The sequence below is a fragment of the Sardina pilchardus genome, chromosome 21 (assembly GCF_963854185.1).
Source record: "Sardina pilchardus chromosome 21, fSarPil1.1, whole genome shotgun sequence".
Taxonomy (NCBI): domain Eukaryota; kingdom Metazoa; phylum Chordata; class Actinopteri; order Clupeiformes; family Clupeidae; genus Sardina; species Sardina pilchardus.
The window spans coordinates 2,958,773-2,984,845 of NC_085014.1; the positions used below are offsets into that span (position 1 = coordinate 2,958,773).

The 26,073-nt window shown below is 39.6% G+C and overlaps 1 protein-coding gene and 1 long non-coding RNA gene across 2 annotated transcripts; both read left to right on the forward strand.

Moving 5' to 3' along the window:
- Window positions 1–7,231: 7,231 nt before the first annotated feature.
- Window positions 7,232–7,649, forward strand: LOC134068443 (uncharacterized). The gene is made up of 3 exons (XR_009936708.1): window positions 7,232–7,323; window positions 7,491–7,515; window positions 7,616–7,649. It is a non-coding gene; the product is annotated as an uncharacterized LOC134068443 (long non-coding RNA).
- A 3,714-nt stretch (window positions 7,650–11,363) lies between these two features.
- LOC134068441 (tripartite motif-containing protein 16-like) lies at window positions 11,364–24,976 on the forward strand. The gene is made up of 8 exons (XM_062524057.1): window positions 11,364–12,013; window positions 12,518–12,613; window positions 14,278–14,511; window positions 17,210–17,381; window positions 17,714–17,746; window positions 20,142–20,201; window positions 21,876–21,932; window positions 23,102–24,976. The coding sequence occupies exons 1-8, from the start codon at window positions 11,429–11,431 to the stop codon at window positions 23,659–23,661; spliced, it is 1,797 nt and encodes a 598-aa protein (XP_062380041.1). The 5' UTR covers window positions 11,364–11,428; the 3' UTR covers window positions 23,662–24,976.
- The last annotated feature ends 1,097 nt before the right edge of the window (window positions 24,977–26,073 follow it).

The following is a 26,073-nucleotide window of genomic DNA, read 5'->3' on the forward strand; positions in this document are numbered from 1 at the left end:
CTTATTTAAACTGCCTTTGCCAATCTGCTACCAGTGGCTTTTTCAGCAATTTTGCCACCCACCTCCTCCCCTTAACCCCCTCATACTTAATATTTTCTAGACAAAGTGGTCCTGACTGAGCAGGTATCTGGGCCCACAGTGGTAGAGAAAATAGAGTTGCAACGGAAAGGGATGACAGCGCTTTCTCATGGAGCACTGACAGATGTTATGACCAAACAGATGTTATGACCAAATGGCAGTTAAAGCAACACTAAAGCATTTTTCCTCTGTCGTTCGGACACTATTTGTTTATCCAGCAAATAATGATGTCCACATGATTTGATGAAAGCATGATGTATTGCGACATTGAAGCAAGTCAAATTTGTAGTTTAGTTTCTTACAGTAGGCCTTTGTCTCATTCCATCATACTACAGAACCTCTACCCAATCTGGTAAACTTACAGAGTGCGGTCATAGCCGATAGAGGGCCGCAAAGCGAATGCAGGAGTGCAGTTCACCGTTACGAGTTGATGAACCACAGAAATGATTTTGAACATTATTGAACATTATTTTAAGGTACAAAAAACTCATTAGTGTTGCTTTAATCCCAAATGTTGAGAATATGGATGCTCTCCTGAGAAGGTCATGAATGCTGTGAAATTACAGCAGGGTCCAGCCTCATTAGCCAATCATAAAGTATCCATAGCGATGGACATATATACCGTCCAATCATTTTGTTTGTGCCTCTCCATTTTATGTACATTCACATTCACTGGCAAAACAGAAGGCCCCATGTAACAAGCTTAAAATCAAATATCCTGTTCTGTTCATGTGGAGAAACAGACAAATAATGTTATTACTGTATTTATGCTAGCCCATTTGTTTATTCAAACATTTAATTTAATCATATGTTTCTTTTATACAGTATTTAGTAATCCATTATTTCACGTGTGTTTTTAAGCTATGTGCTAGTTAAATAAATAAGCATTAGTGCTTATATTGTAGTGCACTGTATTCTATTCTACTCTAATGTGAAAAGACACCAGTCTAGTGGGTACTTGACATGATAGTACTTAAAGGCAGGGTAGAAGATCCTGGAAAACGATTCCAGCAATGTTGCATTTTGAAAATATACAGGTCAAAAGTCCCAACCCCTTCCTTCAGACTTCCCCCTGAAGCCATGCCTCCAAAGTACAGGAACGTGCAATGCTTGTTCACGAGCCGGAGGGAGGAGCAGATTGCAGTTTGATAGATGCATCAGAATCCAATCATCGTTAACAGTCCGTTCAGTATGATTGGATAGTGTTTTTCCTGGATTGTTCGTTCTAGAGGCCACTAAAACTTTTTATTTTTGTGTCAAAACTTTTAATTAATTGGTTGCAATGGGGGTGTGAAGAGTATTTCAAGCAATATGTTAAAAAAAAATGCTCCAGAGAGCATGCTCCAAAGATCTCCCACCCCACCTTTAATGGAACCGACACTTATCCAGTCATTTGCAGTGCAATGTGTCATACACATTGCCATCAATGAATGAGTATAGCGTCCATTACTTTGCAGTTAGTATTGATAGTGGCAGATACGAAGATAGTAGTCATCATATGATCACAATGAATTAAACATTTTAACTTTTCTAAATCATGAGAAAGTACAGTAGATTTCACCAGATGTCAAAAGAAACTCAAAGTGAAATCAAAGTTTACTGTCAGTGTTCTGAGTGTGTGTGTGTGTGTGTGTGTGTGTGTGTGTGTGTGTGTGTGTGTGCGCGCGCGTGACTGACTTCTGTGACTTCTTTTTTACTCACTTCTGGCACTCCAAGTGATGGGACAGTAAAGTGACAGCCTCTGGCGCCCCCCTCAGCCTCAAATCAGAATTGCAACAGGAACACAGAACTCAGGGAGGGTTCTGAACGGTTCCCACCAAGGGCAATGTCTGACTCAATGGACCCATTCTAGATCAGATTTCAATCCACCCCACATCAGACACAGATATGCGCTCTAGAACACAGTTATGTTTAGATTAGGCCCAGATATGTTCTAGATAAGGCCTAAATAGTGTATGTTCCATCAAATAAACAAACAAACACCACAGGTTGTTTATTGTTATATGCCATAGATTATATGGACTGAGCAAGAGCAAAACATATTTCATTGTATTTTATTAAACAGTGTACCTCCTGGCTGATTACTGTAAGTCAGTATTTTTTCCATTTCAAGAGGATGAAGCAACACTAAGGTTGCTATGTGGGCTTCACACACATGCAGCAAATGTGAACTTCCCTTCTTACATTTGCACATTCAATATCACATGTTCAATCAGGTATAAATAATTCTCGCCTGACCGGCTAGCTCACAGTGTTGTCAGTCTGAGCTCCTGGTCTGTGAGCAGCGATGGGGTTATTCGGCTTTGTTATACTGATGCATCTCCTCCTGAAATGCTACGGTAAGAGACAGCTTTTTCACAAAGTGTCATTGCATTATGGAAACAGATTTGTGAGAAATACTTTCTGATGTCTTTGTGTCCTGCAAGTTATGTACAGAAAGTAAAAGTTCAACACTACTTGAAGGGCCCAAAAAGAGAAGGGCAGGCTACTGTACATATATCAGGCTTGTGCACAATTACGAATTTTAGAATTGGCCTTCAATTCATAAATTGGAATTTGAATAGAATTGGCATGACAGGAAGAGGGATTCAATTCATGGCATATGGAGTGGGATAGATATGGAGTGGGATAGCTATCCCACTCCATAATGGCAATTCAAAACAATTCCACATAACAGGAAGAATGTGTTGAATCTCACATATTCAGTGTTGGGAAGGTCACTTTGGAAATGTACAGTAATGGATTACTGTTTTCAATTAACCGTACCATGGGCGCAGTAATATCTGAAAACAGTCCCCATAGGCAACAAGCAGGAAGTAGTGCGTGATATCACTGCGCCCATGGTACGGTTGCAACTTGCCTTAATTATTACGCCAGATGAAAGTGTAGTTCCGTGTCAAATCAGCCTACAACGCCAGGTTTCATTTTCAGTTGGTCTTATTGCACTCTCTAACTTGAGAAGAGACACGTTTTAAATGGGAAAATTACCAGAAATCTTAGTCACTTGTAAGCATGATGCTAGCAGGCGAGAAGCTAACGGTCTAATCCAATTCAATGATCTATGCTAGGCTGAAGCTAAAAGTTGTATCGCCAGACTCACAGAATGGCTGGATGAACGGAACAGGGTAAATATCGATTGTTTCGCTCGAGGGGAGGTGGAAAATTATCTTTTTTCCAAAAATGGCAGAATATCCCTTTAAACTATGAATTTCTATGAATTTCATTGAATTTCATAGAATTTCAGAAGAATTTCATTCTACTTCCTTTAATTCAAATTCAAATTGTAATTCTACATCCTGTTTTTGATTTCAATTCAAATTCAATTCAAACTCAAGAAATGTATTGGATCATTTGATATTCAATTGAGAATCAAAAATCAAAAAAATACAAAAATGACTTGTTATTTCATTATGTGTTTATGAACGTGACACGAAGAAGCAATTAACGCTTTGTTTTTCAGACTTTCGATTTCGTGGTCAGAAAAAAAGTAGAACATTTGAAAAAATGACTTAGGGACAGAATTGATTTTGATATTTATTTTTTCCGATTGCTGTGACCCCGGAAATTATTTATTGACTTCCAATTGCCAGCTGCTGTCTTCTGTCAGACCAGTCCGAATATAACTTTACCATAGGCTATACACAATTTAACCTAAAGACTATGGTTAGCCTAGGCTATAGGCTATTTAAACGTCCCCTCAGCTGACAATCTAGGTTTTTCTAATTTTAATTGTTTGCTCTGCTTATGAATGAAGTTGTGGTCCACTTTTTGCTAAAATAGCCCATAGCTGCTAGCCTATATTTCATATGTCTTTCGTCCGAGTGGTTGTAGTGTACACTCTAAGAAGAGATGTGTCATTTTGACACAAAATGTGTGTGCTCAGGGACGACACGATTTTGTGTTAATTTCGTGTAGTAACAAAAACAATATAACCAAGCAAACAACAAACAAAAAGGTACATATTTTTGTAGATACACATTTGGGGCAGCCGTGGTGTACTGGTTAGCGCATCGGGCTTGTAACCGGAGGGTTGCCGGTTCGATCCCTGACCAGTCCACCACGGCTGAAGTGCCCTTGAGCAAGGCACCTAACCCCTCACTGCTCCCCGAGCGCCGCTGGTTGGGTAGGCAGCTCACTGCTCTGGGTTGTGTGATTCACCTCACTGTGTGTTCACTGTGTGCTGTGTGTTCACTAATTCGGTTAAATTGGGTTAAATGCAGAGAACTGAATTTCCCTCACGGGATCAAAAAAGTATATATTATATTATATTCTATTCTGTTTGTTGTTTTGAGATAGCTGAACTCTGTTTTTCACCAAGCCAGCCACACAATTGCTGTGTTGAAATTGACACAAAATGTGTCGTCCCTGAGCACACACATAAATGTGTCAAAATGACACATCACTTCTTAGAGTGTAGTGATGGCACCATAGACAGTAAAAGAGAAAACTCCTGCAGCTGCTGTGAGCAACGCGAAGAAACCAGTAGTTGGGGAAAAGCAGACATACAAACATAACACCGGGGCAATACTACAGCGGACTTAAAATGCCACCTCGTGGCGATAAGTTGTAATACAATTCAATGTGCGTGAATTAAGTGGCCACTTCTAGGGAATTCCAATGTGCAAAAGAACAGCACTCACTCGTTCGTTAGCCTATCTTTTTATTCTTTAGTGTAGCACCATGCCTAAAAAACAAACGCGTTTCGGCGTCAAGCCGTCAGTGTGTCAACCCACTGTCGCCTACTTCCATGCAATAACATGGCCTGACAGCCTAGGCTACTACAGATTAATCATTAGGCTACTTCTATAGGCCTAATCATGGAGCAACGATTTGGGCGAATAATGTTCAAGAAAACAGGCACGAGAAGGGTGATGATTTTCTGACGATTCAACAATGACACTGAGTTGCGCAAAGTCGCGCAGATTCTGGTTTGCCAGACAATATTTTCTGTCGCTAAAATTGCCCAAAGTCACTAAAGCTAGCAACAAATAAGTCACTAAATTGGCAACACTGAGCACTGAAAGACCAAGAAAGTGACTTTGAATTGACTTCCAGGTCACAGCAATCGGAAAAAAATAATTTTCAAAATCAGTTAGCCCTGAGTTTGTTTTTTAAATGTTCTAGCCTACTTTTGATCTGACCACGAAATCAAAAGTCTGAAAAACAAAGCGTTATTTTCTTCTTCGTATCACGTTCATGAACAAATAATGAAATAACAAGTCATTTTTTTGATTTTTTGATTTTTGGTTCTTAATTGAATATCAAATGAACGAAGCATACACGGACCATTTTGGAGTCATTCTCAATTCAATTCTGAATTTTGCACAAGCCTGACATAGATACTGTTATTACAACGTGAAACTTTCTGGTTACCCCACAGAGCTATAATAAGTAGGCTAAGGGATAACGGTCGCCAAGGTGTCCTGTTATACAGTACAGAATTAATGGACAGTATTTTGATTGGATGAGAGGCGTTCTATGAGTAATTAAAGTGGTGATATCAGCACAACACCACTCAAGAATATTAACGGCTAAATACTCTGCTATGATACAGTGTAACTGTTAACACTGCACTCCGTTCCAACACTCCATTCATCCTAGTCTGTGAGCAGCAATGGTTATTCTGCTTTCTTATACATGTTGTCCACAAAGCATCATTGCATTACCGTACCTGATTTGTGGGAAATACTTTTTGGTTTCTCTGTCTTCAAAGTTTATAGAATCAGAGTGAAAAATCAGTATGCAGTGTGCTGCGTCAACAGTAAAGGACATACGTCTGATTGGAGAGAAATATCTTCTGATGAACTATTCTAATGAATATTTCTATTGTTTCTTAGGACATAATTACTTCTATTATCACAAGGATGGCGATGATGGTGATAAGTTCATATTGTCGTGTAAGGCATCTGGCTGGCAGATTGACAACCAGTTGCATCAAATAGGTCTATGCTCAACAAAATGTACGTCACTGAAAAACCAGGAGGATTCTGGAAGTGAAGATGGAACATGCCAAATAGAAGCAGGAAGAGGATTCTATGTGTGTGTCAGTAAATGCCATCCTCTCTCGGTCTACCCATTCAGCACTCGCCCTGATGTTTTGCACACCTACATTGTAGCTGTTGGATCTAGTCGTGAGTTGATCATTTATACTGCTGAAGTTACCACCTGTGGTGTAGTCTGTGATGCACAGGACTACACAGTATACTCACTTAAAAAGCATCACCATCTCAGTATACTTAAAAAGCATCACCAACTCAGTAAACCCTGTAAGGCCAATATTTTTCACCCCTTTACAACCCACTTTAAATAGGCAAGGATGCGTATAACCATTTGGGGTTTATCACAGTATCCACTATAGCACTACATCACAGTATATTCACTAGCTAACTAGACTACACCACTGGTTGCCACTGTACTTTTTAAAACAGTATTTTCAAATACTTTCAGAGATATTTTACTGATTTTACATATTCTATTGATCTACTTATTTATCTATTTGACATATTATATTTATCTACAGCTCAGCTGACAAATCAAGAAAATGTTATTGAAGGGTCACCCATCTTTCTAAACTGTTCCTTCACAATCCTCCCACGGCCCTATGTGATCTACTGGCTGAAGGTGAACAGTGGGGATGGGAGAGCCACCTGCATATTGTCTTACAGCAGTGAGGACCCCAATCACCAGGCCTGCTCAGGAGAACCATACTTCACCTCACGGGGTCCTTCAGAGAATTACAGGGACAATAGATCTTATAATGTCAGGATTGGCAACGGCCAGCTTGGCGACAGTGGTGATTATGTGTGTGTCCTGAACAAGAGACAGCGCAACGGGAATTTACAGGACCCAAAAGACTGGATTATTCTACACAAAATCACAGTCAGTGTGACGAGGAGTGGTGCACCAAACCCAACCAGGGGAAATCCAGGTAACAGCACGACAGCTCCACACTGACCATAATGCACGACACACACACACAGGCATCATCATCATCATCATCATCATGTTATCATCATCAGAAGTCGTAGTTCCAATGTTAGTAGTGGTAGCAGCAGCAGTGTAAATAGCAGTATTTGTGGTAGAAACATAGCAACTAGCAATAGTAGTTGATGTCTATATCAGTCTCTTGTTTCTGAACTGCAGGAGCTGATGTGGGCTGGTACGTGGCTGGTGCAATCCTGCTCATTCTGCTTGCTGTCATACTTTTGCTTGCAAGAGAAATAATGAAGATGAAGAGCAATCAAGGTAACAGTTCACAGCACACAAATGGTAAATGCACTTCTTATTTTTTTAGTTGATGAACGAAGTTGTTCATCAGGGGTCATTTTTTTTTCTCAGTTTTACAATCTTGTTAATCTCAGAAACGTTGCTCTTATCCTGACATCCTGTTTCATATGTTCCTGTTTTAACAGCACGACAGTCTCAAATGATGCAGAGGTACACATTTTCTTCTCCATTTTTCTTCTCTATTCAGACACTGTAATAAAGGTGTTATGTGTTTCTGGTAATATTCTCACTTTGTTCATGATATCTCCAGGAGTTGCCATGGTGACCAAGGTACCACTGACCCAAACTGTGAGTCGCCCCCTCTGCTCACACACTATCAACGCACACAGTGACATCACTTCCCTTTTCTGCAAAATTAATGTTAATGTCAAAATGAATTTGAAGATGACTTGAAAATGAGTTGTCTGTTTATAAGGCAAACCTGAAAGAATGGTATGCATTGTTAATATGAAAACTATATAGACTAAAAACGTCTAAAATCTCCTATTTTTAATGTGTGTGACATTTCCCACACTCATTAAAAGTATAAATGGGAGCATTTTTTTGCTCTTACAGAACACCCAACAAATAGTATTTGGGGGTGTAAGTGTCCTCCTTTTATTTGATAGAATGCAGCATCATGTCACTGTAATACGTATTTCACACTGACCCCTGAAACTCCACACAGGCTCTCCCTATGCAGTGGGCGTCCGGCAGAATGAACCGTACTCAGTGGTTCAGCTCAGAACACAGACGGACAGAATTGTGTCCACTCAAGGAGGACCCAGTGGGCAGTCCACAAACGTGCCTGAACCATATTCAGTGGTTCAGCTCAGAACACAGACGGACAGAATTGTGTCCACTCCAGGAGGACAGACTTCAGACATGCCAGAAACCTGTTCAGTCATCACACCCAACAGAGCAGAGTGAAGCAGAAACCTGTTCAGTCATCACACCCAACAGAGCAGAGTGAAGCAGAAACCTGTTCAGTCATCACACCCAACAGAGCAGAGTGAAGCAGAAACCTGTTCAGTCATCACACCCAACAGAGCAGAGTGAAGCAGAAACCTGTTCAGTCATCACACCCAACAGAGCAGAGTGAAGCAGAAACCTGTTCAGTCATCACACCCAACAGAGCAGAGTGAAGCAAAAACCTGTTCAGTCATCACACCCAACAGAGCAGAGTGAAGCAGAAACCTGTTCAGTCATCACACCCAACACAAAGCCATCGATATCTCAAAGTTGCGACACTACCATTGACTCCCGTGTACAAACAATGGCGGCACATCCGGTATGTCATGGTCGTTGAAAGGAACTATTCTCATTGAAAATTAATGAATATCTCAGGTGTTATAATAAGACTTTTCTACATGACTTATGGTCGTGTGCATAATAATGCATTTTCATTGAGTAATATGTATGTGGAAATGCAGTTTATAGTAATTTTCATTGAGTATTTACCTTAAATATTAATGCGATCGCTGCTGTCAATCCCGTAGTAAACCAGGGACCAAGGGAACTACTGAGGCTACCCACTAACCACGTGACCGCTCTAATCTGGCTTTAAAATGGAAGTCAACGGCTGTCGCAACTTTGAGATATCGATGGCTTTGACCTAACAGAGTGAAGCAGCAGGTATCTGGGCCCACAGTAGTAGAGACAATAGAGTTGTGACACTCTTGTAGGAGTCCACAAAGAGATGACAGTGCTTTTTCATGGACATATGTTGTGACCAAACAGATATGGCCTAATGGATGTTATGTCCAAATGGCAGTTAATTCTATGTTGATGCTTGAGAATTTGGATGCTCCCCTGTGAGATGACAACATCCAGCCAACCTCCAGCCTCATTAGCCAATCACAAAGCATCCACAGCTTTGAACGTATCCAATCATTTTGTATGCACCTCTCCATGTGTAAGTTCAAATTCACTGGTAAACAGAAGGCCCCATGGTACAAGTTATTCAATATCCTGTTCTGTTCATGTGGAGAACACAGAAATGGCTAAACAATGTTATTATGTCTATGTATGTGCTAGCCCATTTGTGTGTTCAACGTTTCCTAAATATATATATTTTTATATTAAGTAATCTTTTAAGCTATGTGCTAGTTAAATAAATAAGCATTAGTGTAGACTATATGTTTTATGGGTCACTCATTGCTTATACTGTAGTGCACTGTGTGCTCTGCCTGTTCGAATCAGTGTAATTTCCTGATGAGCACACTGACTGGACTTTTTTTCCACATGTATTTTATTGAGCTTTAAAACACAGATAGAATCATTAATGTATTTCAGGCTCTTTTTTGTTTACGGACTGGACAGCTTCTAAGCAGCTCCAGAGCAGAGATCAGAGAGAATGGAGATGAAGAAAAAAGAGATGAAGAGAATGGGGGCGATTTGTGCAGAGTTCTGTGTGGAAGGGAATCCTCCCTGAAATACCGTACTACTTAACCAGAAGTATGCTCTTAATCTAGACTGACCTCTACTGGTGAGCACCAAATAGGGCCAGTACTAGAGAGGAGAAGTGCTTGGTGGAGAAAAATAGTTGTGCTTTTTTTACTCTATAGTTTCTTCATTCTCTGACCTTCCCTGTTTTGTGTCACTGTGTATTTTATCTCTGCTTTTATCATTGTGTGATCAACTCGTTATGATCTGATTTGTTGTGAAGTAAAGCACTTTGAGCTGCATTTATGTTAAATAAAAAGTTTCTTTTAATGATTTAATTTCGATAATAGTTTTTCTCTTTGAATGTTATCCCAACAAAAAACAACAACAAAAAATAACCCCCCCCCCTACAAAATCCTGTTCTTGTTTGTAGTCATTTTAAGTGGTGACATCATATACAGGAGGGTTTTGTATTGGTTTAGATCAGGGAGTCAAAGGTACGCCCAGAACAGACATCACGTGGGGCAGATGGAAGATTTGCTCATACATTGTATTGCCAAAAGTATGAACTGAAGTCACATCCCATTCTTAATCCATAGTGTTTAACATGACATCAGTTCACTCTTTGTAGCTATAACGGCTTCAACTCTTTTGGGAAGGCTTTCCATAAGGTTTAGGAGTGTGTTTATGGGATTTGTAAGAGCACCCGGACATCCAGGGCTCAGAAAGTAAAAGTCCTGCCAATTTGTTCCAACCATTCAGGGTGTAAAGTCAGATAGATCACTGGTTGTTTTTCCATGCATTCTCTATCATTCTGCAAGCTAGGGACATGCTCCCTAGTCAGCTCCCTATTAATGTTAGACTATAGTCTAACAATATAAACCAACTACGGGAAACCGTGTTTATATAGCTTGCAATAAAGTTTAATTTCTCATGATTAACTCACCAATAAAATACACCCTTGGGTACAAAGTCATCGCAACTAATGGCTTCACATACTAGACCTAATAAAGTCCTTAGACAAATAACTGGGCAAGTTTTCTCTGACAGGCTATGAAATTATAGAGGCGGAGTCCCCCCTCCCCTTGGCCCTTTACGAAATGCTACTGGCACAGAGACGTGTACTCTATTAGGTAAATTAACTTAAGTTAAAGGTGTAGGTAGGCTATAGCATTCAGACTGGACTGCTATAGGATTCAGACTGCATGCTAAATAAATTGCTATAAATTATTTCATTATATAGTATAGTGTGTAGGATTTCATTTCTTTCTTTTTATGGTGATTTGGCCATTCTGACATACTTACTACATCCTGGGACTCTCTTTATTGTGATTTAATTAAATTACAGTAAAAGACTTCAACCATATTTATTCCTTGTGCGGTTAACAATGAACTTACATGAATGTAGAATTGAATAGTGATTGTGTGGCCTATGAGGGAACACCTAGTGATACCATTCATACCATCAAATGGTAGCCTTGATGTCAGAATACACACTGTGGTCAGCCTTACTGGTGACCAAAGGGTGTCCGTCTGATCACAAAATGTATAGTTTATCCTCCTCTTTTTTTACGTCTACACCCTTGGTCACTCCTCCTTTTCCATGTGGCGGCCACTCCTGCTGATTATAAAGCAGTAAGCCAAAAGTGACCTTTCACACTGGTGTCTCCTCTCTTGCTGTGTGTGGTCATAACAAGACATGGCGGACGCCTCAGCCAAAAGACAGGAGTCCTTCACTTGTCCAGTTTGTCTTGATCTACTGAAGGATCCAGTCTCCATTCCATGTGGACACACATATTGTTTGGGCTGCATTAAAGGCTGCTGGGATCAAGAGGATGGTAAAGGCATCTACAGCTGCCCCCAGTGCAGACGGACATTTACGCCGAGACCTGCTGTCAGTAAAAACACTCTGATTGCTGAGCTGGTGGAGGACTTCAGGAAGACTGGACTGGCTGCTGCTTCTGCTAAGTCTTCTTCCAGAATTGGAGATGTCAAATGTGACCTCTGTACTGGGAGAAAACACAAAGCTGTGAAGTCCTGTCTGGATTGTCTGTTGTCTTACTGTAAAACTCACTTCAAAGCTCACAATGAACTGAATCCAGGAAGAAACCACTCAGTGATTGATGCCACAGACCAGCTACAGGAGAGGATCTGCCCCCGCCATAAGAAAGTATCTGAAATATTTTGTCGTACTGATCAGAATTGTATCTGCTACCTGTGCGCAATTGATGAACATAAAGGCCATGATCTAGTCACAGCTGCTGCAGAATGGATGGACAAACAGGTGAGTACAGGAGCTACACTTGAGTCTTCATTTTAGTTGTGTTCATTTAAGGTGTGATACTCATATATTTTATTTGAATAACTATAATAACTGTATAGTTCTTAAAGTCTACAGACTCTCTTTCTCAGTAGAGAGGATATGAATGAGAAAATCATATCAGGTGCAAAGTACAAAAACATCTATCAAACATTGGCAGGGCAGCATCAGTGAAATATGATACAGTGCAAAGGTCCAATGTCTTTTCAGGCTCTGAGCCAAATTGACTTGTGTTTAATGCATAATGCCAGAGCTCCTACTGAAAACAAACGAATAGAGCATGGCATGCTCTTAGATGTGCTCGGTTGCAGTAACTGTTCAAACCTCTTGTTAATCAGACACTACAGATACTCTATGATTTTTTGTCTTGTTGTAATGATTATTTTCATGTACTTGAAAAGTCCCTGTGTATCAAATATGCAATATAAATGAACTTAAATATTAAATATGTCTGTCCTTTAACAACAGAAACAGTTGGGACAGACCCAGCAGAGATTTCAGCAGAGAATCCACGAGAGAGAGAAGGATCTGCAGGAGCTGAGGGAGACTGTAGAGACTCTCAAGGTGAGTGCTGACCACAGGAAAGACAACAGCAGATTGATTAAAAAAAAAATTCGAAACAAGCACATACCCATACTTTAGATATTTTTTTCTAAACTCTTAACACAGACTCACACCTACAAAACACAATTGGCCAAATGGATCATTTTCCTCTCAAAAACACATCCCATGTTGTTACACCACATTTTGTTACATATACACTAACTCGTCATTTCTCTGCACACACTAACTTTACCAAAACACTGGAAACCTAACTCAAACTGAAGTAATTTTGTCAAAGAATGAACCTTGTTTTCACTTCACAAGATGCATGCAGTCAATCAGAGTACACTAGGTTTCAAAATACTGGAAAACGGCATAGACTTTTATGTTTCAGTTTTACAGGTATTTGCATGCAAAACATGCAAAACATGCAATCCAGCATTTTTACACTAAATGTCTTGGTTGGGAACTGTATGTCCACATGTAATGTTCACATTCAAAAGCATTCCAGTAAAAAGCAAATCATTTTTTTTTTTTACTGTTCACTACGGTGCAGTATACAGTTTTTTTCAATCGCTAACAAGCGTTTGTCCATTCATTTGACACATTTTTAAAAAACTCTAAACACGGTTAGCACAGCATCGTGAAAATGTATTCACTGCATACTGTGTGAAAACGACATGAAATGTGTGAATGGTATGGCCACAAAAGACCGATGCTATGCTAACTGTGCTTAGAGTTTTGAAAATATGTCAACTGAATGGACAAACGCATGTTAGGGATTGAAAAAAACTGTAACATTTCAGCTTTGAAATATCATTTTAATTGTTATAACAGTTGTGTTGATGTGCTATTACCAGATGACATATAAGGTTATTTGCCAGAGTAAACACCCTTTTTTTATCCCATTGCTTAATGATACACATGTTGAATCATATTAGTGTAGTAGTAGTATTCTATTATACATTGTATAGTCATTGCTGAAAGTGTTGGCACCCATGTTAAAGTTGACTAAAAAGAGGAATATGAAATCATCTTTTGGAAATTGATCTTAATGCCTTAAGTTATAAAATTAGGAAATATCCAACCTTTAAGGACACCAATTTTCTTTGTGAATGAATAATAAATGTTCTTCCTAAGAAGAAGTTTATTCATAAGTATTGGCACTCCTACAGTATGTGTTATATTCCCATATAGAGGCAGGCAGATTTGTATTTTACAAGGCCACTTATTTCATGGATCCAGGATACTACTGTATGCATCCTGATAAAGTTCCCTTGGCCTTTAGAACTAAAATAGCCCCACATCATCACACACCCTTCACCATACCTACAGATTGGCATGGTGTTTTGTCCAGTTAGCCTATTAGCCTGTTTACTGTAATGCTCATTGAGCTCACTGCAAATCAAAATAGCTAATAGGCTATCTTTGAAGATCAGCTTTAGCATGGGTGCCAACACTTTCAACCATCACTGATTCACTTTATATTGATAAATGCAGTACATAGTCTGTAATATAAATGCTGAATCATGGGGAGTAAGAGTCTAAATTAGGTGTAATAAATTATAATTGAACCCTCGGGCCAGATTGTTGTGAGCCCATACTGCTGCCATCTCTACAGCACACAAAGAACCACTGACACCATGAAACACTTCAGCCTCTGCTCCCTGTGTGTCTCCTAACAGAGCTCTGCACAGACAGCAGTGGAGGACAGTGAGAGGATCTTTACTGAGATGATCTGCTCCATTGAGAGAAGGCGTTTTGAGGTGACAGAGCTGATCAGAGCTCAGGAGAAGGCTGAGGTGAGTCGGGCTGAAGGACTCCTGAAGCAACTGGAGCAGGAGATTGCTGAGCTGAAGAGGAGAGATGCTGAGCTGGAGAAGCTTTCACACACAGAGGATCACATCCATTTCCTCAAGGTAACATTGACCTGACCTCTTGAAACTAAAATTAAATGAATAATTATGTAAATTATGTTTCAATTTAAACGTTTAATATGTTTATTTAGTGATGATAAGACAGCTACACCATCATTCTCGTTTACCTGCCCTAATCTGCTAATTGGCCTCCCTGCGTCCAAGGCCAATTAAGAAAAAGGCCTATTTACCCAACAGCTATTTTATGTTATATATAATATATATACTTTTTTGATCCCGTGAGGGAAATTCAGTTCTCTGCATTTAACCCAATTTAACCGAATTAATGAACACACAGCACACAGTAAACACACAGTGAGGTGAATCACACAACCCAGAGCAGTGAGCTGCCTGCCCAACCAGCGGCGCTAGGGGAGCAGTGAGGGGTTAGGTGCCTTGCTCAAGGGCACTTGGTGGACTGGTCGGGGATTGAACCGGCAACCCTCCGGTTACAAGCCCGATGCGCTAACCAGTACACCACGGCTGCCCACGGCTGTTATGCTTTAGGGGCATGGCAAAAGTGGTCAGTATGCCCTCCTTAATGTCAACCTTACTAAAACCAACCACACAAATGCCAGAGCACATACTCTTACAGTTTTTTCCAATCGTTTACACACAATTTTTGTTTTTGTTTTTTTTTTACACACAATTTTGAAAACAGGGCTCTTTTTGTCTAAACACCTCACACAATTAACCAAACACCACACCAAATTAGCAGAACACAACAGGTTGTTAGCAAAATGGAATATTTCAGTCAAAACAATAAACAAATTGATAAAAAAAAACCTTATATTGTTATACTGTCTCCATATTATACACACCAACCCTCTTCCAATATATGGATCTTATTCAGACATATTGTTTGAAAGCATTAGGATAATTTAGATGACAAAAATATTTTGATTCAATTTGTTCATTAGTGTGGTCATTGGCAAGCCAGGGCTTTGTAGTGAAAAGGAAGTAACCTTACAATCTTTATCTGTAAGGTGTGAAAATGTGTTTTACGTTTTGACATTCACTGTGTAATGTTTTGCAAAAAGAGTGAAGCTGAATTTGTGCTTACTGTTGTAATAGTCTGCACAGGTCTTTTGCTTATTGAGTGTTAAGTTTTGTTAACCGTCTGAAATTTTTAATTTTAGTGTGTATACAGTTGAAAAAAACTGTAAAAACACTAATGCATAATTACACACACACACACACACACACACACACACACTAAACCAACTTACATACTGTAACCCATTATGCATGCAGTCTTCAGGGGAACAGTGCTGACTGAATATTATGGTGACCAGACATGGGCAGTATTTCAATTATATGTATTTTAAATACGTATTTAATTACTTCAGTGTATTTTGTAATTTGTATTTTGCAGGATTGGAAAAAATCAAATGTACTTTGTAACAAAATACTTTGAGGGGTTGTATTTAGAGTATTTAAAATACTTAAATACTTAACAAAATCTCATCATTTCCCCCCTCATATTAGCCAAAAATTCATCACACAGTTAAATATAGCCTCTTACCTAGTATAACCATGACAATATGCTATGCTTATCATAGTCTGGGAGCCAAAGGTCATTTCTGAGCCTTACATAAATCCTCATGTCATGGGGTTCATGTCCTAAAGATTCTGACCTTTGGCTCCCATGCAGACTATGACATTGTAAGGTATCAACCAGACAATATTACATTGTAAGGTATCAACCAAGGTGTCCTGATCTGCAGAAATAATGGAAGAGACTGAGGCAAAAACCTCCCCAATGCGAAACAGTCTCGAGTTTTCACCTCCCAGTTAATTAATTCTGTATATTGAGACACCTTACAGGATGTTACTTTATTTGTCCCCCGTGTTGCCAGTCATGTATGAAGGCAAAAGGCATGCATTTATAGCACAAAAAGGGAAATGCATTTAAAAAGGCTAACCTGTTCAATCTGTTGTACTACTTTCATTGAATACGGAAAATGATGGTGGGTAGTTTGCTTCGTCAGAGTTGATTCCAATGTTGCAAAGCCTGCTTGTTGTCAGTTCAATCATCGTTTATATTGATATAGGATGCTGATTACATTATTTTACTAGATCTACGTCATGGGTAGCCTGGCTCCGCCTTCCTACGTACTTCCGTTCAGTTTTCATTTCACTCCACTACATAGTCTGGGTCTGCGGTATATTCCCAGGTTTTCTCAAGACAAAAATGTGCAGGTCCAATCAGGGAACAGAGGGAGTAGCTGAGAACGATGACGTTGAGGTCGCTAGTTTGAGCATGTCACCTCATGACCAAACGTTTATCGATTGGTTATGGCAGATCTGAGAGGCTCTGGGCAGAGTATCCGCATTCAAGGAAATTCATGCTTGGCAATGGAAAGTGTCCAGACTCTCTGTACATTATGAATGTACAAGAGTATGGTAGGACCAGGCTACTTCAGCCCAAAGTAAAGAATTTAGACATCTGTCCGCCAATAAAAAACTAGTATTTCTTGTAGTTTATTTTAAAAGTCGGTATACCATGATTATTGTGGGAGTATTTTTGTATTTTCTAATTACTAATTACTTGTATTTTAATTAAATACATTTTTCACATCCGTATTTTGTATTTTATTTTGTTACATTTTCTGCACCAGTATTTGTATTTTGTAACAAAATAGTTTTTGATGTATTTGTGCCCACCTCTGATGGTGACCATGTTTGTGTGTGTCTGCAGAATGTTGTGTCAGTCACTGGTCCTCCTTGGCATACAGTTTCAACCTGCATGACCTTTGCCGAAAGTGTCTCTTTTGAGGCTGTGAAGGAATCTGTGTCTACAGTCAAGGCGCAGCTGGAGGAGAAACTGGATGCCATCTTCAAAGAGGAAGTAGCCAAGATATCTGCAGCAGGTTGGGAAATCATCTACGATTGACACAACCATGAACTACATTTACAATACACTGTTTAGTCCATAGGTCAGGCCAGATGTCGGTACCATTCAAGGTGGCAAAGGTTTCTAATAATTTTTGATAAGATCTACAGTATGTCTGTAGAAATAATTTTGATATGATACGTTACATTTGGAAACTTTGACAATCACGATATGACCGCATAATTATAAGTAACCTTTGCCATCTTTGGGACCGCCATCTGGTCTGGCCCATAGAGTAGTTTTGTTTAAACTGTTATGGATTAATTTTGACTGTATTGTCTCTCTCTGTCTCATTATGTCTCTCAACAGTGACACATATCCAGATCATCCAGTCTTTAGAATGTGAGTTAAATGCCACGTCATTAAGTTGCATGCCCTAGCTGAAAGAAAGCTTCCATTCAGAGCTAACAGGTCTGTCACATACAGCGCCCTCCACAATTATTGGCACCCCTGGTTAAGATGTGTTCTTTAGCTTCTGATAAATTCATTTTTTTTCCAAATAATATAGGACCACAATGAAAAAAAGCGTAAAATCCAACCTTTAATACAAGTGCATTTATTTAGAAGGAAAAAAAATCCCACATTAAGAAATAATTATTTTACATCAAATCATGTGTGCCACAATTATTGGCACCCCTGATGTAAATGCTTTGTACAACCCCCTTTTGCTAATAAAACAGCACCTAATCTTGTCTTATAATGTTTCACAAGATTAGAGAAAACAGAAAGAGGGATCTTCGACCATTCCTCTTTGCACAAAATCTCCAAATCATCCAACGACCTGGGTTCTCTCCTCTGCACTCTCCTCTTCAACTCACTACACAGGTTTTCAATTGGGTTGAGGTCTGGGAACTGAGATGGCCATGGTAGGAGCTTGATACGGTGTCTGGTGAACCATTTCTGTGTAGACTTGGCCATATGTTTAGGGTCATTGTCTTGCTGAAAGACCCAGTGACGATCCATCTTCAGCTTTCGGGCAGAGGCCACCAGATGTTGATTTAAAATGTCCTGGTATTTCAAAGCATTCATGATGCCATGCACCCTAACAAGGTTCCCAGGCCCTTTGGAAGAGAAACAGGCCCACAGCATCACCGATCCTCCCCCATACTTCACAGTGGGCATGAGGTGCTGTTCTGCATACTCATCTTTTTGTTACGCCAGACCCACTTAGAGTGTTTGTTCCCAAAAAGCTCTAACTTTGTCTCATCTGACCAAAGCACATGGTCCCAGTTGAAGGCCCAGTACCACTCCAGACGTTTGTGCTTATGATTTTGAGTGAGAAAGGTTGTTTTCCCTGCATGCCTCCCAAACAACTTGTTGGCATGTAGATAGTGCCTGATGGTTCTTTTGGAGACTTTGTGACCCCAAGATGCAACCATTTGATGCAATTCTGTAACAGTGAGTTTTGGAGATTTTTTTATTTCTCTTACCATCCTCCTCACTGTGCGTGGTGGCAAAATAAACATGCGTCCTCTTCCAGGCTTGTTTACCACTGTTCCAGTTGTTTTAAACTTCTTAACGATTCCTCTGACCATAGATATGGGCAGGTGTGTGAGTGGCTATTTTCTTATAACCATTGCCTTACTTGTGAAGGTCGACACACATCTGCCTTACTTGAACAGTGTGTTCCTTTGTCTTTCCCATGTTGAAGAGAAATGGCCTCTGTGTCACGTCATATTGATAGCCCAGGGAAACAGGATGTTAAGAATTACTAATTAAATGTTCCTACATACTCTGATTGACTTTGTAAACTACTGTAGAAATGACAGAAATGACAGAAATACTTTAATTACATTTATTTCCTCGGAATTGTTAGGGGTGCCAATAATTGTGGAACAGGTGATTTTATGAAGAATAATTATTTCTTAATGTGGGATTTTTTTCCTTCTAAATAAATGCACTTGTCTTAAAGGTTGGATTTTACGCTTTTTTTTCATTGTGGTCCTATATTATTTGGAAAAAAAATGAATTTATTAGAAGCTAAAGAACACATCTTAACCAGGGGTGCCAATAATTGTGGAGGGCGCTGTATGCTAAAAGGAAACATGTTCCAAAAGTGGAGTACATATGCAGACAATACTGTACATGCAGAGTGAGATGCATACCTGCCAACATTTAGCATACATTTTTTTGTTTTGTTTTAATACACCTGACCTGTTTCAACACTACATTTCGGTCGTTGCTTTTACCTTACCGAAAGCCTATACGCAGCTGTCAGTTATGTATCCAACTACAGACTACAGCCTACTACAACTCCAAAGCTGCAGTCAGATTTTGTTCAGACAAAAGTTACCAACCCTCAATAACAGTCTATGTGATGTGTTAATCAATTTAATTCCCAACAATTTCACAACAGCTATAGTTCTGGAGCAGGCTATTCAACTAGCACGCTTACTTGCAATACTCAGCTGCAGAGCACCTGTTTCCTTTTTTGGGTTGCCATGTTTTAGCCTATATGACAAAAGATGTTGAAGATGAAAGTAAGTGAATGTGTATGTGTAGGGTGTATATCATACACAATCTGATAACCTGGTAGATATCAGACTAACAGAAAAAAATAATGGATCAGTGATTTTAAAATTAAGTTTGAAGGTCATGCATTTCTGGGAGAAACAACAACATGGGAGGGGGGCGGGAGATGACCTTAAAATACGGGTGAAACCTGGGGAAAATGTGAGTGTTCGTTGGTTTGTTCTGTAGGTCCTGGGTGAATGAGTGTCTCTGTGTTGTTTCCCAGATTCTGATCCTGAACTCCCAATCAGAAGAACATCAAGTAACGATGCGATGCCACCAATCAGTAAGTTTTACTGACTGATTCTAACATCCCTCTAAGCCTTCTCATCTTTCAAATATTTTCTCAGCTGTTATAGAGGCATAAGGGTGTTTATTACTGTAAGGCATATTAAAGAAATTATGGCCTTTATATATTATGGGTGGTAAATATGCGGTATAGAGGCATGATGGTAGACTTTATGAAGGATTTAGGAGAGCAAAGCAAATACACTAGATCTTTGAATTTATCTGTAACAACAGACAACCCTGATGGTGATCAGAGGTAGAGTTAGAATTCAGCTTTAACAAACAGTAACCTTAAAATTGACTCCAAACCAGTATATGCACCCAATCAGCAGTCTTGTGATAATGAACGGATTGAGGTGGGTTAGAACTAAAACTCCTCCAAACATGCCTTTACCCTCCCAATGAAGATGAGGGACTCGACTCGAGTGAGTTGAGTGAGTGCATCTCCATAGTAGGCAACTTGTCAGTGGGGGAGTGTAGGGTTTAAAGAGACCCTATGCAACTTTTTCATAGTCATAAAATCGCTTAGAAATCGTTGTTTTGTTTCGAAAACAGTAATATTTCCTCCCGCCCCCAGTGTCCCTATCCGCTATTGCAACCTTGCAGTTTGTTCAGGAGACGATCGTTCCCTGTTTACATCTGGAAGGCTGAGACGCATAAAGAACAAGAAGAACCACGCTTGCAATTTATATATGTATTCATAGCCTATATATGTATAAATATACACGCTAAAGCTGTCGGGGAAGCTCTGCAGACAAATAGCCTATGCAAGCATAAAACGAGCGAAAATGAAAAACGAAACCAAAACTTAAGATGAAATCGCCAACCTTGCATAGTTTCTCTTTAAGATTTCCCATACACAAAAACATATGTTTGAAATATATTTCCAGAATATATTTTGAAATATATGTAAATATATTGGCCCACAAATGCATGTTTTATGTATGGGTTAAACAACTGGGGCCGGTTGCACCAACTGGTCTTTACTAAGTCTGGTCCTAACTGCTAAGTTGGTCTTTGTTAAGACCAGTCTTTAGAATTCAACTAAAGTCGGTTGCACCAGCAGAACTTACGCCTGGTCTTAACTACGCCCGGTCTTAGCGATGCGCGTCCATGTGAATGCCTACGGAACAATGACAACTTGCCTGTTTTAAAGATTCTCTGCTGTCAATCACGTCCCCCGTTCGGAGGAAACCACGGTTAAAGTGAATGACATGTAGCCTAATGCGTGGAAGTGGCACCTATTTAGCTCGCTAAATAAATAACTTAACAATTACTGTAGTTCCTTCTCATGTCTTGATAAAGGGGGCATTTGAGATTTTCAGGGGGGCACTCTCAATCGTAAAAGGCTACAGTTTACGGCCAAGTAAAACTGAGGGGGCACCTTTTTTGTTTGAGGGTGCACCGCCCCCTTTTGCCCCCCCCTGGAGCCGGGTCTGCTTATTCTATATCAAGACATGAGAAGGAACTACAGTAATTGTTAAGTTATTTATTTAGCGAGCTAAATAGGTGCCACTTCCACGCATTAGGCTACATGTCATTCACTTTAACATCTGAAGTTGGTCGGAACCTGCTCTTCCCATCTTCCCATGAAGTGATGCTGGTATGAGTGCATCTCCATCTTCACGTTGGTTCAAGTTTGGTTAGTTATAATGCATTTCTTCTTTCTCAGTGTCTGATGTCCAGGCTGTTTCTACTGAGCCAGTAACCAGACAGGAGTTCTTAAAGTGTAAGTTGGTCTGGTAAACCAACACTGAGACAAACATATACACACACGGTCATTCATTCATTCAAATATTTGTGGAATCCCAAACACACACACACATTCTAACAAATAACATCCAGCACCATACACACATATGATATAAACAACACACACTGAAACGCAAATACACCTCTCTTTATCTTTTGAACACTAGCAGTGAAACACATCACATTTACACTTACAGTGGGGAGAATAAGTATTTGAACTGATGCTAAAGTTGACTAAAAAGAGGAATATAAAATCATCTTTGAAAATGTATCTTAATGCCTTAATTTAAAAAAAAATGAGTAAAAATCCAACCTATAAGGACACCAATTTTCTTTGTGAATGAAGAATGTATCTTAAATAAATACAATTTATTTGGTGGTCATTGTGTTTTTTTCCAGTTAGCCTATTAGCCTGTTTGATGCTCATTGAGCTCAATGCAAATCAAACCAGCTAATAGGCTAACTGAAGAAAAACACCATGCCGATCTCTAGGTATGGTGAAGGATATGTGGTGATGTGGGGCTATATTAATTCCAAAGGCCAAGGGAAACTTATCAGGATGCATGGTATCCTGGATCCATGGAATAGCTGGCCTTTAAAAATAAAAACATACATGTATACAAATTCTTCCTGCCTCTGGGAATCTAACATAACATAACATAACATACTTATTTTCTCCTAGGTTGGATTTTTACTCATATTTTGAATTAAGGCATTAAGATCAAATTCCAAAAGATGATTTTATAATCCTGTTTTTAGTCAACTTTAGCATGGGTTCAAAAGACTTATTCTCCTCACTGTACATACAGCCATTCATTAGGCTGGGCATACTGGCTTATCTACCAGGCGCACCCGGATCACTGGTCTGATTGGTTGAAGGACTATCCAAGTGTACGGAGTAATTTTAATGGCCATTGATCATGACGCTTGAGCAGTAGCAATAAAGCGCATAATCCCCAGAGTAATGTTCAATCTCAAAAGATTGATCTTAGTATGGTGATAAGACAGACTAGCCATTCATACAAAAAATTTTTACAGAATCACACACACACACACACACACACATCCCCCCCCCCCCCACACACACACACACACATACCTAATCAAAATAGACATCTAACGTTGTCCTCTCTTCTCCCTCATCAGATTTATGTCACTTCACATTTGATACAAACACAGCACACAGACAATTCCATCTGACTGAGGAGAAAAGGGGGATGGAGAGGAGAGATGAGCTCCAGTCATATCCTGATCATCCAGAGAGATTTGATGAGTGGAGGCAGGTGCTGTGTAGAGAGGGGGTGTCTGGACGCTGCTACTGGGAGGTGGAGTGGAGTAACGGGGTTTCTATAGCAGTCTCATATAAAACCATCAGCCGGAAAGGAGCAGGTAATGAGTGTGGGTTTGGAATTAATGATCAGTCCTGGAGTCTGATCCTCTCCAGCTCCAGCTCCAGCTGCTATTTCTGGCACACTGATAAACAGACAGAACTCCCTCTAGTGGCCAGCTCTAGAATAGGAGTGTATGTGGACCACAGGGCAGGAACTCTAGCCTTCTACAGCATCTCTGACAAAATGACCCTCCTGCACAGAGCCCAGACCACATTCACTCACACACTCTACCCTGGGTTTTATATATCTACTGGATCATCAGTAGTGCTGCCGCAAATAGTTGACTTAGTCGATGTAAACGACCATGAAAATTAGTTTACAGCAATTTTTTAGTCAACGAGTCATTTTACTATTGACCACCTATTCATTTTTGGTCTCCTGTATATGATTATTAATGAAAGTACAATGACTGTACAATGACTGTCTTTTGATGTTAAACAGGCTACTTAGACTTAGGCAGTATTGGTTCTAACGCTGCAATGCACGCAAGTGTAAACATGAGCAGGCGCGCCTGGAGGTGTATGGCCGTATGCACTGTGCGTACAATCAACTCAACAATGAGAGAAAATTTCCCCTGTGTGTATTCACACCAAGTTGACCTACCATAACTTCCCAACTCTGCACAGTATCTCATTAGCTGCATGACAGTAGGCTATTTACACTTTTCTGTAAAGTCTGTAAACACGTTATCTAAATCAACTTCTAAAATGGATAGTTCCGGTCCTTGATTAAAATTGGCTGTATCGCGTTCAATGCCGTTGTAAAATCCAACATAAACACACACCTTGACCACATTTCGTTCTATAGTAATGCGCTACCACAACTTGAACAAAAGTTAGAGTGGCTGCGTCTCGATGTTGCATGGCAACCATTATGGAGGAAATATATTTCTTGGCGGAAGAAATTACTATCTATGAATACATTGTTACATTTTTCGTTGCTGTGCCTTTGTTTTATGAAATCTTGCAAGATCGAGGTAGTAGGCCTAACTGTTTTAGAAAAGCAATAAGCCACTCGAGGCCGTAGTTTACACAGATTTTAGAACAGCTAAGGGGGGTGGGTGCTGTTCTAAAATCAGTGTAAACTACGGCCTCGAGTGGCTTATTGCTTAATTAATGCATTATGCACACCTTTTGTTTGAGCGGGAGAGACAATTACAATGCACACACACAGCAATACAGATGCTGTAGTCTAGGCTACTTGTTGCTGTCTTTTTCTAGCACACACTGGTCAAAGCCTTACACCACGGTTAACTAGAACAAAAATAAAGGTAGGCTACATTTAACTGTAGGTTTGTATGAAGTTGGACAAATGAATAGGTCGTTATTAGGCTTTGTTGTAAAGATATTGCATATGGATGTATTATGTAGACTACTTTTTAGGTAACCAATCCATGAATGAAACCAGGAAATGGACAAATTATCAATGCTGTGAATGTAGGGAAATCATACTTAGGCTAAGCTTAGATTGTTAATAGCCTAGATAATGTTTTTGAACAGTTCACTAATGAGATTCTAACAAAAGTAAGCTGGTATTGATTTGAAGGTTAAGATTAAATTGTTTATGGCACAGGTGACATTTTACAGAATGTATTTTGTGTTCAAAATAAAATTGACACCGAAATAACAAACGCTTGATTTCTTTTTTAAAAAATTGTCATTTAGATTAGTTGACTAATCTTAAAAATGAATCATTACCACAAATCATTAGTGAATCTGTTGTGACCCACACCGTATACAGCAAGACAAAAATGTAAAGACCCTCCTGTAGTCCGGCGGGCTTTTGCGGGCGGGAGCGGGAGTAGGACTTATATGACACATTATTGTAAATTATAATAAAAAAAAAAAATGAGTAAAAGTCCAACCTTTAAAAACATAATTTTTCTTTGTGAATGAAGAATGTACTGTAAATAAATAAATGTTCTTCCTTAAAATACAGGGGGCATACGTATTTGACCCCTATGTTAAATTTCCATTGAAGCAGGAAGATTTTTTACATGTTTTTATTTTTAAAGGTGTTACAGGTGTTAAAGGTGGAGGTGGATAAACCCTATTTCGAAAATTTCAGATGTGGATAAACTGTGTTTACTTGCGTTTAGCCTCCACTGCATGATGGTCACCCTGATGGTCACCCAGAACAAACGACATGGGTGTTCCAGATGAGATAACATCTGGATGCTACAGCTAAATTCCACCAATCGACCACACGAGAAAATTCCACTGCCTATTAGTCTTGGTGTAGATGGTTTGTGTTTGATTATTGCTTTCTCAGATACATCACAAGGGGGCGCTGCTGCTACATAAATCTCCACTCTACACCCTCTTGGTGTGTGTAATAACACACTAGTGTCATGCTGCGCATGACTTCTGAGGTTTCAGCAGGGACGCAGCTATCTGTCTTTTATAACATAACAGTACCGGCTTGTGTTCATGCACTTCAGTTGTACCGTGTCTATGTCGCATTGACTGTAGTCCTCAGGAAATTACATTTCATTACCTGAGATATGCACATACTGAGACAATGATAAACACAGACTGGTTGACTTTGTGCTTATTGAAAAGAGGCGTCAGAGAGGCAAAGGCATCACACAAAAGTGAAATTGAAGACGATTTGAACAGCAATAACACAAGGCAGGTGTGGCAGGGGGTTCAGCACATCACCAGCTACAAATCCAGCAACTTCACAGCAGCTGACGAGGACGTCTCACTGGCAGAGGAGCTGAACTGG